The following is a 19,231-nucleotide window of genomic DNA, read 5'->3' on the forward strand; positions in this document are numbered from 1 at the left end:
CACACACCTCAAGGTTGGGAATCAGCTTGGGGGGTCTTCCTCCCTGCCTCACCCGACCCCCAGCTAACCACCACTCCAGAGCATCTTCGCTCCACTCTGTCGGTTCACACAAAATCATTACATAATGAGTCGGCGGGCTGGGCTCGAGGAGAATTCTACAGTAACCTGTTTGGAATCATCGGATGCAGTTGTCAGAGCAGAGCATGCGCACAAAGCCTGGTGCTTTTTTTTTTCCCTCTAGAGCTCAAGGCAAGAGGTAACTGTCGGTCAAATCCTACTGAGCCTTGCTGACTTCAAATACAGGATGCTAAAAATGAAATAAAGGGGAGGGACTGTGCGATGTGGGTTTCCAGCGTATGGGAAGGCGCAGGCAAGCTAGTAACAGAGCTGGGAAACACAGAAAGGGATGATCCGGGTGGGAATACGGAGGGCTAGCTGTTTGTACTCCACACAGTCTGAAATCAGCTTATGAGGATATTATCCGCAACGTCCGCGTGTTAGGCGGAGCCGGTAGGGCCAAGTGTGAGACCAGACTGGTGGTGGGCTGTGGTTTTTATTGTTATGTTCGCTTTTTTTCCTGGTGCACTGAGGGACCGTGAAAGAGGAGACGCTTGCTCACCTCTGGGAACAGAGCTTGTCTAGCAATTAATTCAGTAGCACCCGGTTTTTGCCCTAGGACTGGTACCTGGGGTGGGGGTGGGGATGGGGGAGCACCCTGTCCTCACCCCTGCAGGGATCGCCCTCCTCTGTTTCCCCTGGGACTCTGCTGCCTCCTCTGAGAGTAGCTGTCCCTGGGGAGAGCAGGAGAAGAGGGTCTGTTTCGTGGGGCACAGCTCCTCTTTTTGTCCCCCACTATGCCCAGTGCTCCGGAGGGTGGCGCAAGAAGTCCCCGTCGCCTGCCTGCCCCTCAGAACTCCCCAGGGAGATCCGACTCTCCCTACCCTCGGGCTAGGTCGGCATCCCTTCCCTGTGCGCCCCAACGTCCCGAGCCCCTCACCCAGAGGCAGACAAGTCAAGGCCATCTGTCCACTTGTGAGGCTGCTAGCTGCCCCGCGCCCCACTCCGGGTTCCTCCACCTTCCTGGCGCCCTAAGCCAGTGCAGAAGCACCCTGATGCTCCAGGTGGCCGGGGCGGAGGCGAGCGGAGCAGGGCACCTCTCCAGGGCGTCCGGGTCAGCGCCCAGAGGGCGCGCTCCTAAGAGGTTGGTGTGAAGACCAGTGTGCGGGGTTTTGTGTTTCCTGTTTCCCTAAACCCCTGCCGCTAGTGCAAAGGATGTGCGACTCACCATGGCGGTGCCGACCGAAAAAGCGGCCATCAGACAGGCCATGCCCCGGGGGCGGCGGCGGTAGCAGCGGTGGTGGTGGTGGTGGCGGCGGGGTGGAGGCTGCGGGCGGCGGGGAAGAGGTTGCAGGAACGAGGCTGCGCTTGCTCCAGCTCCACGACGGCGCTCGGCGCGGGTTCCGACTGCGCCCTGGCCCCGCCCCGGTTCACGATTGGCCGGCGCGGAAGGGGCGGGACGCCGACAGGTGCGCGTGCTCTTGTTTTGCTCCTGTTGCAGAGAGGCTGGAGGATGCCTTGGACTGGGAGCTGTCGGCTAGGCCTCTAGCTGGGTTTTACCACCTGGGCCTGGCAACCCCAATACAGTGACCCCACAACAAGGGCTGGGCCAGCGCAACTCTAGGCGAGTCAGTGGGGGTGCCATACAAATCAGGGGTCCTTGTTTAGGAAACCTCCTGGGGTAGCTTGAGGAGCAAAAGAACGGGGAAGAAGGCAGGTGGCTCTTTTCTTTTGCCTTTGCCATGCATCTGTCTTCAGGTGGATGCCCCAGGGAACAAAAGAAAGGGAGAAAACTGTTGCAGGGCCCACCCCACAGCTCCAGGGTCGGGTGACCCCTACCAAGCTGCATGGGTATTCATACAGGTAGCACCTAGGCCTCCATCAGCACCACTCCATCTCCAAATAAGGCACAGGGGTCTTTCCTGTCTCTTACATAGCCATGTTCTTGTACCCAGAATCTACTGAAGCTTCCTATTATTTCTAAGTGGGCAGTTTCCTGATGCCCATGGTGGCATCCCAATTGCTGAAGCAATATTCTGTAACCCCCAGCACAGTAGAGCCACCTGCTCCAGCATTTGGGTGTGCCAGGACACTTCCTGCTCTATTAGAAGGGGACAGGCAAATGGGATCAGGCTATCAAACCCTTGATCTTGACCAAGGTATTCCCTAGAATCACAGAAAGGAAAGTGTCCTAAGTTTGGGGGAAGAGTGGGCTTCCACGCCCCAGGGGCTGATGTCCTTATCTGGTACCAAGAAGGCTGACAAAAGCCAGGGCTTTCTGAGAAAGTTATGAATACAAACCACCCAGGGAATGAGAAAGGTTTCTGCTGTCTGCCCTGGTGCCTACCCCTGCTCCTGAGGCAGCACAGATAGACAAGAGGAGACTCAAACAACATGATCAGTCCAAAGGTCATGACATCATCACGCCCATTTTCACAGATTATCTACTCTGCCCGGCATCCACTCTTCCTATTTCCAGAAGTCTGCCCAGAATTTTCTTCTGGAATTTTTTTCCTCAAGCCCTCGGCTCAATTTTGAACCCCCATTTCTATGCCCTTTGATTCATGTATAATTGATGAACCTTCAATACAAACATAGGCCAGTTAGCTTCAATCACCAAAGAGGATAGTCAGGAGCTGGAGATGGGAGACAGTGCTTTCTGGGCTGCCGAGAATGAGCAGGAATCAGCATGGAGCATGAGGAGGAAGTCAGAGAGGGCAGACATCCATGCATTAGGTCCTCTTTGGTGTGGCTTGTGCTCCAGAGAAAGTTCCAAGTCGTATGTGTGTCCATGGGGCCGTGATCCTCCTGACCATTCTGGAACCATGTGATCGGTGCTTTCTACCTACAAACAAGTTATCTCTTTCCACTCATGACATCCCACTCATGCCGGAGCATGGAAGAAGTGAGCGGTGGAGTTGGGCAGACTTGTCCTGTAAGTGACAGAAAGCCAGCTTCAACTGGCAGAGTGCATTGCTTTCTGTAGTGAAAGGTTCAGAGAGGCTAGTTTCAGGCTTGATGGAGCCAAGGATAAACACACACACACACACACACACACACACACACACCTCGCTTTCTCCATAGCCACCTTCATGTGATGGCTCCTCTCAGGGAATGTCGCCTTCCTCCAGCTCCCCCATCCTACCAGCTGTGCCCAGTCCTTATGCCCAATGGTGCCTAGTCTTTATGGGCCCTCCAATGTGTCACATGGAAGGAAACATAAAGTAGCTGAGTCCCGAGGCACCGCAGAAGACCCGGAAGCCCAGGTGCTTCTGTTCCACTTGGAGGCCTTCTGACCACAAGGGTCAGTACCAGGCCAGCAAATGTGAATGGGGTGCAGGGTAGCACTGTCCAGTCCAGACACAACCCCAATGGGGATTTCTACCAAGACATGACCATAGGTGGGCCTGTTTAGCCTTGAGGACTTCTGATAGGAAGCCACTTCCTGTTTCAGTACGAAGGCTGTCTGTTATTAAATATAGTCATTTTTAGTGTCTTTGGGAGATTGGTTCCCAGACCCCCATCCAATGTCAAAATTTGTGGAAGCTCATATCCCTCATATGCAAGGATGCAGGGTTTGCTTATACCCACCCATTCCCTCCTGTGTACTCTGAACCATCTCTGACTCACTTCTAACATGATGTAATCACATCTATTAAGATGCAAGTGTCATTTTAATGCTGGCAGTATTGGTAGGAATCCTTCTTAAACCGTGGGTCCATACTCCATCTGGGGATGTATGACTGAATGTGTGGGTCATGGAGAAGTTGGCCAAAGTTAATTTAAAACCAAAAAACTAGTAAACCCAAGGTATGTCTATTAACACTCACCTGTGTTGTATCTCAGACATCACCGCAGCTCTGACCTTTCACATCCAACACGAACACTTTGCACTCCACAGGCCATCATACTACCCAACACTCCCTGAAACATACTACTTCAGATTTCAGGAACTGTATGTTTAACTTTCACTGTGCATGCAAAGCTGTGGGCCCTCACATAATGGTTTAATTACAGAAAACAACATCTCAATATTTTCCTGCCATCCTTCTTCTGCAGGTTGTTTTGTCAGCTTGACACAAATCTAGAATCATTTGGGAAGAGGGTCTCTATGAGGGACTGTCTAGATCAGGCTGGCCCGTACATATGCCTATTGGAGACTGTCTTGGTTGCCCTGGCTGATACGGGAAAAACCTAGCCCACTGTGGGCAGTGCCATCCTCTAGGTTTGGGTCCTGAAGTGATAGGGATAGAATGAGCCAGCCAAGCCCTAAAAGCCTTCATGCATTCTGCGTTCACTTTTCTCCATGCTTGACTGTGGAAATGGTGAGGCTAGCTGATTCAAGTGCCTGCTGCCTTGGCTTTTGTGCTATGGAAAACCTGTAACCTGGAATTGTGGGCTGAAATAGACCCCTTTCCCGTTGAGTTGGGTTTTGTTTTTGTAACAGTGGGAAGTGAAATCTGGGCCTCCGGACTGTTAGACAAAGTTCTACCATGGAGCTACACCTCAGCCTTCCTCAAGGTGGTTTTGGTCAGGGTATTTTTGTCACAGTCATAGGAACGAGACTAGGACAATATTTTAGTATCAAATCTGTGTACCTTGGGATTGGATTAAGTTAGATGCATACTTTTCTCATTTGCACCCAAACTTGCTTTCCTCTTTAATAGATAGTAAGATGATATATGTAATGAATTGTTTAAAAATAAAGTTGTCATTTATTATCCATAACTGTTTGATTTATATACCTATTTTGTAAAATTAGATACCCACAGTCATGTAAAAATGTCTCAGCCGAGGAAGGGGGGGGGACGAGTGGAAAAAAGTTCCAGAAGCTTATTTTAAAAACTAGCTGCCTGCTCTCAATCACAAGGCTGTGTGGTTGGCTCCTGTCTGGCACCACAAGCCCCAGTGAGGCAACCAAGCCATGAACCATCTGTCCAGGCCTCTGTGTCCACATGCCCAGTTCTCCAGCAAGGCTTGGCAGGACATGCCTCCTGCCTCTCCTTGTCTGGATGTGTGCCAGTTCCTCAGCATCCTGTGTAAAATGCTGGGTCTACTATGGAATGCTGGTCAATGTGGTCTGATCAAGACTGGCAGAGTGGCCAGGAGAGCCCATTCTCAAGTCTATGTGTTTTATTATGCTAGCATCGCCCACTCTGGGTCGATGTTGTGGGCAGCTGCAGCAGCCAGGTGGTCTTGAGTGACATCCAGCCCTCCAGGGCCAGTTCTCTTGTCTGTCCCCAACCAGCCAAGGAGATCTCAGATGAGTTATCTCCCATGACTATAGATAACCTTCTTTGCAGTTGGGTGATGTTTCAACACTGACCTGCAGTTAACTTTGTGGGGGTGTGGGTGGGGCAGGCCGCTGGATGGATGGGAGAGAATGCCCATGGCCCACTTTCCTCTATTGGCTCTAGATCTCTCAATCAACCGTTCACTTTTCTCTGTTGGCTGTAGACCTGTGTCAGTATGAGCAACTCTTCCTGACGAAGATTCTGACTTGGGCTCTACAGATCCAGATGTGCGGGATGCCAGAGTTGTTCTCAGCACTGGAGACATGGGTGAACCACACAGAATCCCATCCTCAAAGGACAGTAAGGTTTTGAAAGCCAAAAAAATAGCTCTGATTCCTTTCAGGAACCAAACGCTCTGGTGGGCATCTCAGCTTACAGTGGGAACTGGTGCGTGCGTGTGTGTGTGTGTGTGTGTGTGTGTGTTTCAGGTAGAGGCAAGCTGAGGGTGTGGCTCTCTCATCTCTGGCATCCTCAACTTTTCAAGTCCACCCTCCAGGCATCCATCCTGGGGACTTGATCGCTGGGGCTATCTCCTGCAAGCTACCTCACCCCTATGTAGTATTCTTGCAATCTGTGACTGCATAGCATCCTTTGAGTCAGCTGTGCCAGTCATCCTTCCTGGATGTGAGCCTCAAGATGCAGGCATGTTTATCCATAGCCACGTTTCCACCATAAGACAGTGCCAGCCTGGGGAGCGATTCTGCCTGGGCTGGAGTGTATGGATCAAGCTTGTACCCCAAGTCTCTCTGATTCCCTCACTCAAGTAGTTACTCTGCCACTGGTGTGAAATCTGCTAGTCAGGATGGATGTGTGTCTGTCAGTGTAGACATGGCATGTCAGGGTAGACACATACCTGTTGATACAGACACATGCTCCTCAGTGTTGACACACTTCTTGGTATAGAAGCATCTCTGCCAGTGTGGACACTGCCCAACCGTGTGCACACACACCATCAGGCATGTGTAAGTATAGACACATACGGGCCAGCATGGACGGTACCTGTCCTGCTACTGTGTGCTTTGTGTAAACACATAGCTGTTGATACAGACACATGCTTCTCAGTGTTGACACACTTTCTGGTATAGACACTGTCTATCTATGTGTACACACACTGTAAGTATAGACACATGCTGGCCAGCATGGACGGTAACTGTCCTGCTACTGTACTGTGTGTTTCACGTATGCTGGGGACATTTCTTCACTTAGCTACTCAGCGTCGTTTGAAGGAAAACACAAAACTAAAGAGACCTGGTCCCTGTGTGCCCTAAGCATGTTGCTCACTGCCTCTGACAGTATTAGGCATGGTGGATTGGAAGGCTATCTTTTTTGTCTCCAAAGCTTCAAGCCTGGGCCAAGGGCTGGTCATGGGGGAGTTGTTTGCATATGTGCTTACAAAAGCTCTGGCCGCCACCCTTCACTCCCGCTCCCTACCACACCTCACAAATGTCCAGATGAATCCCTTTGTCCCCAGCACAGATAGGCAGCCTGAAGGTCAGGGATGTAAGCCTGGAGAAGAAAGAACAGGCATGGGACACATGGGAAGAGCCTGGAAAGCAGAGACGGGAAGGTGAGGTTAACTAGAGATGTTTTCAGGGAATTAGAAAATACGTATAACGCATTTTTCAGACCAAGAAAGAGGCAAGCTGTTTCTATCCTTATTAACCTGGAACTCAGAATGCCTGGGAAAGATCCAGAAACTGGAATCTTCAAAGGAAGGAAGAGGAAGCACCGACTGACAATGAGAGGAAGATTAGGACAAACTCGCCAGGATGGACCCTGGAAATTCCCTGGAGGCCGCCTTCCCACACATAACTGGAACCTCTGGTCCCCTATAAAAGGTCCTTGCTTCGAAGGCATTGGTAGCCTTCATTGGTACTCTTCTAACCTAACTCTAGGGATACAATCCACACAGAGCTAGGCAGCATCCCACAGCTCCAGCATCGCTGGGGCCCATAGATTTGTAAGGTCAGGAGGTCTTCCACTCTCCAGAGACTAGCCTGGTCCCCATAAGGAGGCTTCAAGCCAGACACAGGGGCCCTCTTGCTTGCCCTAAGGGCAACGTGGAGCTAAGAACAAGTGAAAGCAATGGTCCCATCTTCCCAGGGGACTCTTTGCAGAGGCTCCTTGATACCCGAAAGTATATACCCTCTCTAGCTGGTTTTTCCTATCCATCACCTAGAGCAAAGTTTAATTTATGAATTAGGCTCAGTGAGAAACAGCAGTGACCAAGAGTGAAGTAGGACAGTTACGATGATGCATGGCCAGGAAAGATAGACCCGTGGCCACTTCTTCCTGTAGGGGTTAATGTAACCAGAACGCCACAGCTCCCACAGCCTGCCAGCACAAATGCCAGTGAGCAGAGACAGGGGCTGAATCTTTAAGTTGTGCTTTAGTGAGAGAGCTGGCGATCTGAGAAAGCAGTGGGTTGACACCCCGAAAAACTGCCTCATTCGGGTCTCCAGCCTGCAGTTTTAAAGGCAGGGAACAAAGGTAGTTGGTCACGCTGGAGCTCCGACTCCCCATTCTGGTCCTGTGGTCAGTTGTCAATCATTTCCGAGATGTATGCTGTCTGTGCGCACGCACACACACACACACACACACACACACACACACACACACGCCCCCATACTCTTCCATCGTTCTCTGCACGTCTGGCCTCAGGCACTCTGTGCAATGCTGGGTCTAGTTAGCCTCTGCTGACGTCAACCCTGGGCCCTCCAGACTGGAGCATTAGCTCAGAGCAAGCCAGTCACCACGGGCCTGCATGCTCTGAGTGACTAATAACATTTATGTGTGGATACGGGATAGGATATGAAAGTATTTCTACCATCTCCCTTATCTGCCATCGTTAAGACAAACGATAAGTGTTTTCAGAGCACAGGCAATGGTGGGTAGCAGAAACTTCGCAGTAATGAACGTCACAGCTGTCTGCTTCGCCATGGTTAAACACACATCTTCTTCATTCTTTGGCAGTTTCAATCTTCCATACAACGTGTCTTGACCCTATCTATCTTGGTCCTTCCTCCCAACTTTTACCACTCTTATTCAGTAGTGCTAGGAATAATAGCCAGCATGATAAAGCAAGAAGAAGAAATAAAGGGCATATAAATTGTATCTATACTTCCAAATAAAGTGCATGTCTGCATAGGGAATGCACAAAACACCCCTGGAGTCATGACCTCACGAGGGCTGTGGGTTACAAGCCAAGCATTAAGAGGAAAAAGAGAAATCTCTCTTTCTATGCTAGAGACAGACAGTGGAAATGTTGCAGCATTTACAGTTGCTCAGACAAAACTACAATGCATGGAATAAAACCTCATAAAACAGACCTGGGCTTCAGCTAACAGTAACTTCAAATTCAGCTTGAAAGTCAGACAATAACTAGTTTAATAAAACAGGAGAAAAAAAATTCACAAAGAGAATGATCCATGAGATGAACTGACTAACTGGGCTCATCAAGATGAAAACTCTTGACTCTGAGAAGGGCTCAAAAAAAAGTCAAGAAATTAGTCCAAGAGCAGCAGAAAGTGTCTGCAAATCTCACAGCCAGTGAAGGGCTGGGGCTGAGAATAAAGTATCCTCAAAGATTGGCAGTAAATAGTCACTTCTTGCAAAATGGGCACAATGCAGCAGCTGACATCTTACAGAAGGAAGCCAGATGCCAAGGAGGCCAGAAGTCCAACCTCATTAGCCACTCCAGGAATGCAACCTTAAAACACAGTGAGATGGCAGTCCACACCTACCCAAATGCTGAAATAAAAAATACTGGGAATCCAAGGGCAACAGCCACAGGTGCAAGGATGGGAATGCCCCATCGCCTGGGCATCGCTGGACACGTCAACAATGCAGCCGCTCTGGCAAAGTCTGGCTGTCTTTTTAAAAGCTCATAGAATTACCATCCAACCCAGCTCTGCACCACAGAGACGTGGAAAGTCCTATCCCCACAAAGCCCTGGACACCTATATTTAAAGCAGGTTCACTTGTGATAATCAGAAATTGGAAACAGCCCACCTGTTGCTCATACTGAAGAGTTAGGCTCTGGTTCACCTAGGGGGCAAAGAATACTATGTAGCAAGAGCTCTGGAAACAAGAGGCAGAGTGAACGAATCTCCCGAGAATTCACGGGGGAAAGGGGACTCCCAAGACTACATGCTGTAACGTTCTTGAAATGAAGATGGTACACAAATGGGACATGTTAGGGACGGGGCTTGAGAAGGAAATGAAGATAGAGGGGAGAAGGTGTGATATAAAAGGGTGACAGAAGGAACCCCTTCAGGGCAATGTGTCCCGTCTCTAGGCTGTTGTCAACGACAATATCCTGATTATGACATTATATTACAACAGGGCAAGAAGTTACCGTTGACGAAACTCGGGCAAAGGCTATATGGCTGGTTTTACTGCTCGTTATTAAAACTTCAATTTGAACCAACCTCATCTCAAAAATAAAAATTCAACTTCTGAAAAGTCAAAGGACATTGAAGGGAGTCACACCCAGCCTGGGGAGGTTAGACCTCACATGGCGTATGGTGTTGGGACAGGACGAAGGAGCTACTGGAAGACAGAGAAGGAAGGTACCAGGCTAGCCAGTACTAGACTAGGTGTGGGCCCTGGGTCAGCACTGAAAGCCACACTTCCCATAGTCACAGGGGCCACACTCACTGGACCCCTCCTTAACTGACTAGGGCTTGATGGGGAGGCTGGGTGCAATGGCTGTTCCTGAAAATTTCTCTGGAAGGCCACTGGACCTGTTTCTGGGGCCTTCAAGGGAGGGAACAATCCAAAAGGCCACATCGGCACTGCGGCTTCGCCAGCTCCCTACAGATACCAACACCATTGTGGCAGGGACCCCTAGGTGTCCTTGGTCAGAACAATCCATACCACACCAAGTAAAAGGTCCTGGCACCACAGACCAAGTCCTCGGGGGTCCCCTTCCTTCTGTTTGTTCTCACTGGGCCAGTGAAGTCTGTACATGCTTCCACCTGGGCAACTCTTACTCCATTTGTTGACTGACTTAGAGAAGTCATAGATCTTTGCATGGCCGTTAAAATTCCCACAGTTCTTTGCTGCCTACACTGGGACCCACGACTTACCCTTTCCCTGACCACATCTAGTTAGTTGTGAGGGGAACATTTAACAGGTTTTTCTTTTACTAGGAATCATCTTGCCTTAGAATCAGCTGCTTCTCATTACACTGCACCGTGGCAAGAAAATCACCTCTGCTCTCCCATCCAGGACCCTGCAAGTCACCAAGGGAAGGAGACCCTCCCTGTTAGGTGGGACAGGATTTCACTTTTCTCTGTTGCAGACACACGAAGCAAACCCCAAGCCACCCACGAGGGTTCCACTTCTGCTTTTGTGCTTCGTGGAGAACAGTTTTCAAATGAGCCTGGTGCAGTCACGTGTGTGTGGTGTTGCCTAACGGGACTATCTCTGAACAGGCAGGAAGGGCCGAGGTTACTCCAGGGCAGTTCTGAGGCAAGCGAAACCTAGTCCACATCTCCAGAGCCACTGGCTGAAATCCACCCGTGTCCTGTTGTCACGTTCTCACTCAAACAGTACACTGTGAACATGGCAGGCAGCTTTCATACATGCTGTAAGCCCACGGTTCTCAACCTGCAGGTCACAACCCCTTTGGGTGTCAAACGACCCTTTCTCAGGGGTCCCATATCAGATCTCCTGCATATTGGGTATTTATATTATGATTCCTAGCAGCAGCAGAATTATAGTTATGAAGTAGCAATGAAAATAATTTTATGGTTGAGGGGGTCTATTTTCTGCATGTCTTGTGTTCTGCTGTGTGAGTTGGTCAAGGAGGCTGTCTGAACCACCTTGGTCCAAATATCTAGTTGCACTTCCAGAACGTGCACCCAGTGTTTTCCAAACTCAGTTCTCTCTGAAACACTCTTTGCACCCGTCGTACCATTTGAGCATATCACCGTTATTTCTAAGTCTTCAGCTGCTAGATCCATTCTCTGACTTCTGGACTCCGTGCACACAGGCCCTGTCTGCTGGCAAAGGGATGGGACCTGTCACCCATTGCCGAGTGGTCTCTCACCCATTGCATGGTGCTGTCTGGAACGGTCTCGTCTCTCTCTTTGGGCATTATTTCTCAGAGCTGTTGCCAAAGTCCAGGAACCCAGATGGTAGGTGCGACATCTTCCCTTGAACTGAGGTCAGTGACTGCGGCTCAGAGTCAGGGGATCTGTCCTCTCCCACAGCCAACTGGGGAGCCCATGTAGGGCAATGCTGGGAGTGCGCCAAAAAGTCGCTTCTGCCACTTCCCTTGAATTGGTCTGTCCACAAGGAAGATCACCAGCCCACCCAATTACATAAAAAGAGTAAAGTGTTCTTTATTTTCAAAATTGATTTGAATTGAGCTTGGTGGCTTTTGTGGGTTTTTTATTTTTCGGGTTTTTTTGTTTTGTTTTTTTGGTTGTTTTTTTTTTTTTTTTTTTTTTTTTTTTTTTTTTTTTTTTTTTGGCTGTTTGTTTTTGCTTTGTTTCATTTTCTTGAGACAGGGTCTCACTGAGTAGCCCAGATTGGCCCAGAACTCTCAGTGTAGATCAGGCTGGCTTCTATCAGTGACAAATTAATCATCAGAGCTATAGCATATGCTCCAAACTCCATTCTCTTAAAAGTGAAGGTAGCATCGCGTACAGCACACTGGGTGTCTTCAAAAAAGGTAAGCAACATCCCCATTCCCATTAGACAAGACTCTGAGGCAGCCAGCCCTGGGGCCTGGAGGCTTTTGTCTGCTACTGAGCAGTGCCTGGAGGGAGTCCTTTAAGGGTTGTGGTTGCTGCGGACAGTCTCACATACGCATGCTCAGTGTGCCGCAGAGACTGTGTGAGCAGCTCCTGGCCCTAGGAAAGAGCCCAGAGTCCTCCATCTCCACACTGCCCAGCTCTGAGCCTGATGCCGTACAAACGCCCTCCACCTCGTTAGGCTGTTCCTGAGCTCAAGCCGAGGAAGATGAGAGGTGCTGCTTGCGCTGGGGCACAGCTGTGCCCAGGAAGGAAGTCAGTGAGAAGATGAGGGCCAGTCTAGGACCTAGCTCTGAAGCAGAGTCAGCAAGGGCGATGCGGAGGGGCTCTGAGGTGGGTGTGGCGATGCTCACTATCCTGGAAGCCTCTCCGGGCTAATGGTACCACTAGGATAAACTCATCCTCTATAGTTTGAATCCATCCCCCGGAGTCCATGTGTTAAACTATGACAGGTGGGGCCTGTAGGAGGTGACAAAGCCATGTGAGCTCTGCCCTCCTAGATCAATGACCTTACTGTGGAAGGGTTTGATCTCCCCTTCCCTCCTTTTCCCACGTGCTTTCCGAATGCTGCTGCTCTTGGATCCTAGACTTCTGCCTCTAGAACCGTGAACTAATGCAGTTGTGTATTTAAAGTGTATCCTGTCTGAGGCATTCCATGACAGCAACACAAACAGACCCAGATGCTGAACTGCCCTGGCCTTGCCCCTGGCTGCACACCAGCACCTCACCATCCCCATGCTGCCCCTGTGCGGCTTCCGTGTGGCCACACATGCCTCCGTCATCTATCCCTCAGAGACCAAGCTGTCAGGCCCTCGCCCTCCAGTCACCCTGCTCTGGAACTGGGCAGACATTCGGTCCCAGTCACACATGCAAGCAAGGACACAAATGATAAAATGTGACCGGGCACTGAATAGAGATTCGCTTTTCTCTTTCCTCCCTAAGCAAGATGTGAAGAAAGACTTGACCCAGCATTTGTATGTTTGGTGTGGTAAGGAGCCAAGAGATGACTTGCAGTCTGTAGAGGATGTGTGTGGGCTCTACGCAAATGCCACACACTTGAGAGAGGGGACATAACCCCTGTGTCCTGAGGGTGCCTTGATCCCACCCCTACAGAGACCGAGGGATGACCATGCACAGGAAAATGCCATTAGCGTGGCCAATCTGTTTCCACAGAGCAGAGCTGCAGGGCTGTCTGCTCCTCTGACCTCATCAAACATCACTAAAATTCACCCTGTCATAAGGCATTGGCTTCCAAAGGTTTTTGTCTTTGGGAATTGTGGAAACTTAAACTTTAAGCTGAACTTTAGAATCTTTACAGAATATGCTGGAACACTGGAGGAAGAGCCCTGAGTTGCTGCCATGAGAGCTTGGTGGCCCTCAACCTCCCATCACCCAAGCTCCAGTACCCCTCCGTTCTGCAGTCCATGCAGGCATCCTGGTCAGCTCCTTGGTCCATGAGCGATGCCTCCCGTCTGTGCCAGAGCGCCAGCCATCCTCACACAGGCTTGCGAGCGCTGCCGTGGGCGTTTTGTTTAGAATTCAGCACACACTTTCCCATCGGGTGGGGGTTAGGTTCCCAGGCCGGCCCATAAAAGCCCTGTTTTGTTCCGTTTGTAGAGTGTCACTGTGACTCTCTGTGGTACTGAGCTGTGGAAGTCAGGGTGGAGAGTGGTGCAGCCCTGCGTCTGTGGGAAAAGATGCCAAATTCAAGCTCCTGGAGGAGAGGCCCAGGCTCTGTCTGCAGCCCGGCACAGGACTCTGGCTGCTGAGGCCCAATTGTCTAGGATCCACTTGCTTCAGGTGGTGTTTGGTGTATGGCCAGCACAGCACAACACCCAGACAATATCCCAGGAACGAAGGCAGTTCCGGGGCCAGGGAGGTGACATGGGGAAGGACAGGTGAAAAGAGTCAGGTCTCAGGCCAGGCACCAATAGCAGGAGAACATCAGTTAGTCCTGCAATTTCTCAAAGTATAGACATGGGTGCTTTTTAAGTCCCTCCACTATAGAAATGGCGAAGAGAATCCAGACAGGGCTGCTGGCCAGCACAAAGGACCAACCCAGGGAAGAGGAGGCAAGGAGGGCTTATCTTGCATGCCTAGACTCATCGATTTTTAGGGCTGTTATTGGACCCAAATCCACACGCAGCAGGACCATACCCTGATCAATTAGTGATGTCTGCCATGGGAGAGGGTAGGGCAGTGTGCTGGGTATTTGCCAAGCCTGTTGAGTCTCACTGGAGAAGGCAGGATCTCTTATGGTCTTATGACAACAGCCCTCTCCTGTTTGGGAAGATGTCCTCTTACACAAAAGCAGACATGTGTGTCCCTTTCAAAGCCCATGTATCAAATGACATCTATGCAGCATTGGAGAGGGACAGGGAATCACAAAGTCGCTATGACTGGAGAGCCGGTTCAGTGGTTAAGAGCACTGGTTGCTCTCCCAGAGGATCCAGCTTTGATTCCCAGCACCCATATGGTGGCTCACAAGTGTCTGTAACTTCAGTTCTCTGGGAGCCAATGCCCTTCTATAGCCTCATATCAGGCTCTTACATACATGTAGGCAGAACACCCATCCACACAAGACAGAATAACTGAAGAATTAGTTATGCCCCGAGGAAAAAGTTATACTCTTGCTTCCTATGCACGTACTCAGGTCCTGCCCTGGTAGCTGAAGTCATGTGTGGGAAATTAAGTTTCTGGATTCAAGTATCCGGATAATCCCTGCCACAGAGCATGTGTGTAGACACTATGAATCCTGCTTGACTTTCCACCGTAACTTTCTCTCTTCACACCTCATGCTCCTAAGAGATTAATATATCCCAGAAACATTGTCACCAAAATGGTACATTTCTACATTCATTTGTGTTTGTTTATAATAGAGTCTCATATGTTCCCACGAGAGTTTGAGACTGACCCCAAACCTGGTATGTAGCTGAGTATAACACTGAACTCCTGGCTCTTGCTCCTACATCCTGAGTGCTGGGACCAGGGCCAGCACCGCCACGCCCAGTTATGGGAGGTGCTGACGATGGAGCTAAGCTTCGTGCACACAAGGCAAGTACTGCGTGAACTCAGGCACATTCCCAGCCCGTAATTCTAATGTCATTTCAAAGTGCTCCTCACTTGTACCTGCTCCCTAAAACACTGCATATCGGTGTTTGGGGGAACTTCCCTGCAAGTAGCCTTTGGGAGATACTTCAAATTCCCAGAGCTAGTGTGAGGCCGATTTCAACACGCAGATGTCTCACTGTCGATGGGTCCATGGCCTCCTCTGCTCAGCACTGACGGGGGATGCGATCTAGAAGCAGCCACAAAGCCTGCCGTCAGCTCTCTGAAGACCTGCGGGCTCAGCGTGCAGAAATCAGATAGAAAGAGGGCTTCTGACTTTACCGGTGTCGGATTACCACTGAAACGAACTTTCGTGCCTTCATATCTAAAAAAGAACCTTTAAGTCAGTTCCCCAAGCTTAACACATGTAAGGAAATGTCATTCGGGTCATGATTCTGAAAGGAGGGACAGGTGGATCGGTGCATTGGTAGAAGGGAGAGGGAAGGGGAGAATGTCTGGCCCAGCCCGGCTCCCTATCCGTTCTCAGCGGCAGCCACAGCCCCGCTTGTGCTGGGGAAGGTTTCAGGCTTACTCAGCATCATCAGAGAGCCCCTTTCTAACCTCCAGCTGCTGGTTGGCACAAGGGAAATCACGTGATCCAAAGCTGAGAACACTGGTTTCTCATTTGGGCCTTGTCACTCGGGCTCCTGGCAGCCCCTCTCTTCCTATGAAGGAAAACCCATCGCCCTCTGGGGCTCTTCCTACCCCCCCCAAATCCAAAGCACGTCTTGGCAGCTTTCCCAGGGAGCAGCCACTGACCATACAGCAGGTATGGAGGTGGCTGGGCAGGGGGAAAGAGTGTGTGTGCCCTGGGAGCAGCCACCCTTGGCCTTCACTGGCCTTAGGAGGTTGGGAGAATACGAATCTAGGTTTCAGGTCAGTGCTAAGACTGGCTTGCTTATAAACAGTACCGGCGCCTGGGCTTTGCCAGTTCATTCTCAGCAAAGTATGCTTGTTCACTGTTTCCATCCGGGAAGACTACTGAAGTGATTGTCACTTCCCAGCTAGGGTCCCCTTACCTGGTGTGGACTCGATGGCCCTTTGCTTGCTGAACAGTAGAAGCTGTTTAGAGTCACAACCTGTCCTGTTTGGCTGGACTGGGGTGGAGAGAAACAGCTCTTGGCGGGTCACACTCGCAGGAGTAAAGCCGAGCAAGGCGTCCACTCCGTCACTTCTACTCCACAGCTGAGGCACTGGGGAGCACATCGCAGGTCAGAGCACGGGGCGAGGAGGCAGCCAGATCCCGGGCCTGTGCTCCTAGGCACGCCACACAGCCTCCTCCCTCTTAGCTACAAATGTGCAGACTTGCCAAGGTGCTCCTTTTAGCAGTCTAGGCTCAAGCCGCTTCAAGTTTATCCCAAAGACGCAGGCACACGTGTAAGCAGGCTATGTCTGTGGCCCACCTGAGGGGCTCTTCTCTCCTCCGGGGCTAGGACTCCGGCAACCATAGCCCCTACAGGGCCCTCCTCACCCTTGCCCTGCCTCTTACTCTACATCACTCCCCCAGGAGCCTAGCCCTCTCTTTCTCAGGCCCCAGCCACCCCCAAAACTGCTACTGCCCCTGACAAGGCGGTCCCAACCATCAGTAGATAACGCCTGCTCCCAGCATCAAAGGTTGAGCTTTTCAGAACACAGAAGAGGAAACATCCTTAGCCGTGAGCTGCATGTCACCTGCATAATGGAGGAAACAAAAGACGAGTGAAAAAAAGGCCTAGAGTCTCTGTTTGCTTTTTAACAAAATTTTTGCCTTGGCATGTAATATTTGTACATATTTCTGGGGCCAAAGATGCAGCTTTGACACATGTAAAGAGCCATACTTCTTCACATAATAAGCCCCGGGTCTGATCCCCAGCCTCAAACATCAAAACCAAAAGCCAAGGTTCAAGTAAGGTGATTAGCGTATCCTTCATCATAAATGCTTATCCTTCCTGGTGGCAAGGTCAGGGTTGCGATTTTGAAATAGGCCGTGAGAGTGCTGAGTTCAGCACGCTGCTTGGCACAGGCCTCTGAGGACTGGTCTCTGCTCTCTTGTCCTTTATGCCCCCCAGGACACACATATGGCAAACCAGTGTGGTGTGTGCAGCAGTTAGTGTGAATTATCTACCTGCCCAGTCTAGGGTCACCTGGGACACAGGGCTCTGGGCAATCTGACTGTCTTGGTTGCTTTCCCTGAGGTAGGAAAGCCTGCCAGCGGTGGGTGGTGCCATTCCCTGGCTAGGGAATGGAGACAGGGAACCAAGGGGCAGCAGACCTTCACCACTCTTCTGACTGTGGATGCAATGCGTCCAGCTGCTCCACGCTCCCGCTGCTGGGCCTTCCCTTCCTGACAGTCCTTGGACTGTGAGCTAAGATAAACCCTTTCTTCCTCGGGTTGCTTTTGTTTGAATTTCCCTGCAGCAACAGGAGAGGGGGGGTAAGGGAGTGTCTGTCTGTGGTAGATAGGTTGTCTCCCCAAATCTATATGTTGGGATCCTAATTCCCAATTTGGATGAGGGCTTTTGGTGGCAATTGGGCTGCAGTGGACTTCCATGACAGGATGGGCACCCATATAGAATGATGAAAGACAGAACGTTCATTTATTCTTATCCACGTTAGGAAGACAGAGCAGAGAGTCAGCTGAAAAGGTCCAGAAGCGATCTCACCTGGCTCTACTGGACCATCCGACTTTGGTCTTCCAGCCCATAGAAGTGCAGGACACAAACGCCCCTTGTCTATAAGCCAGTTGGTCTCTGGTGCTTTATTCCAGCAGCCCAAGCTGACCTGAAGCAGTGCAAGCATGGAGGGGCAGCGCCATGCTGCACCAGACACCTAGACACATGGGTGTGACTTTAAAGGTGCCCCAGGGAGCTGTTAGAGTTCTGAGGTTCACATTAACACAGTTGGGGCAGCTGTGAAGGGGCTGCCAAGGGAACGTCATGGTGAGAGCTGTGGGTACAAACAGGTTCTCAACTTTGAGGGACAGCTGACCCTTCTTAAAGGATGCCCAAGTCTTCATAGACAGAGGCCCTTTTATGAGGTCTCAGAAGGGATTTGTCCCTGGGCAATGCAGAGGAGGTGATCTGTGCCAATGAGTGGCACAGGTCTTGGCTGACTCAGTTTCTGTCCCATGGTGGGACTTGTGAGCAGGGAAGTAGTTGACTGAGGAGTTCCCCAATCAAAACGCGGAAGGGTCAGCTTGACTCCTCCTGACCCTTCACAGAAGTGCAAAGGAGAGCTGACGGGAGTGCCAGACAGGAAGGGACAGAATCTAAGGGCATAGCCAGCCTGTCCATATTGCAAACAGTCATGAAGCCCGTTAGGACAAGAACATTAAAGGTGTGGCCTCCGAGTTGTGCAGACTGAAAGTCTGTCACACAAGCCACCAGTTGGTAGCTGTCCCATTAGAGAAGCAGATTTAACAAGAACAACACATGTGTACGGCTTTCTCTTATGTTGTTAGAACGGAAGAGGGACAGACATGGAGACTTGTTCGAGGTATTTCTGTCCTTTGTATCCAGGTGGAGCCACACTGGCTATGCTACCTTTGCTGACATGAACGCACCCACAATATATTCTATGCTTTTGCATCTTTTCACTAGGCACACAGTCGACCATCAGACTGGCAGTGCCATAGTTATCCTGTCTTTACTTCCTGTATTGGCATGAAGTTTGCTGCCCATCTATTTTTCTGGTACAATCCCAGCACTTCCCCTTCCCCTTTGGCTCAGGAAATGGTCAGCAGCATCCTGTTTGTTCTCTATTGTCCACAGCCTCACTTTAATTTTAATTTTTCTCTAAGAAATTGGCAATTTCTCTTTGGCATCAACTTTTTCCTCTTCTATTTTTGATCTCTGTGTTAGCTACTTTTCTCGTGGCATGCCACATAACATTGGCAAAAGAGTCTCAGTGGAGGCATGATTTACTTTAGCTCCCACTTTGAAGGTGTAGTGGATCATCGGAGGGAAGTGATGGTGCAGGGACTTGAGGTAGCTATTCAGCCGAGAGAGAGAGAAAGAGAAGGGGGGGGGG

At 50.4% G+C, this 19,231-nt stretch overlaps 1 protein-coding gene across 1 annotated transcript in view; it reads right to left on the reverse strand.

The window, feature by feature from the left end:
- The window catches only part of Abcg1 (ATP binding cassette subfamily G member 1), a 53,820-nt gene extending 52,366 nt beyond the window's left edge, over nucleotides 1-1,454 (reverse strand). The window contains exon 1 of the mRNA XM_005360310.2: nucleotides 1,286-1,454. Coding sequence (XP_005360367.1) covers nucleotides 1,286-1,327 — 42 coding nt within the window. The 5' untranslated portion in view covers nucleotides 1,328-1,454. The remainder of the gene's footprint in view (nucleotides 1-1,285) is intronic.
- Between the last annotated feature and the right edge of the window lie 17,777 nt (nucleotides 1,455-19,231).

The sequence above is a fragment of the Microtus ochrogaster genome, linkage group LG2, assembly GCF_000317375.1.
Source record: "Microtus ochrogaster isolate Prairie Vole_2 linkage group LG2, MicOch1.0, whole genome shotgun sequence".
Classification (NCBI taxonomy): Eukaryota; Metazoa; Chordata; class Mammalia; order Rodentia; family Cricetidae; genus Microtus; species Microtus ochrogaster.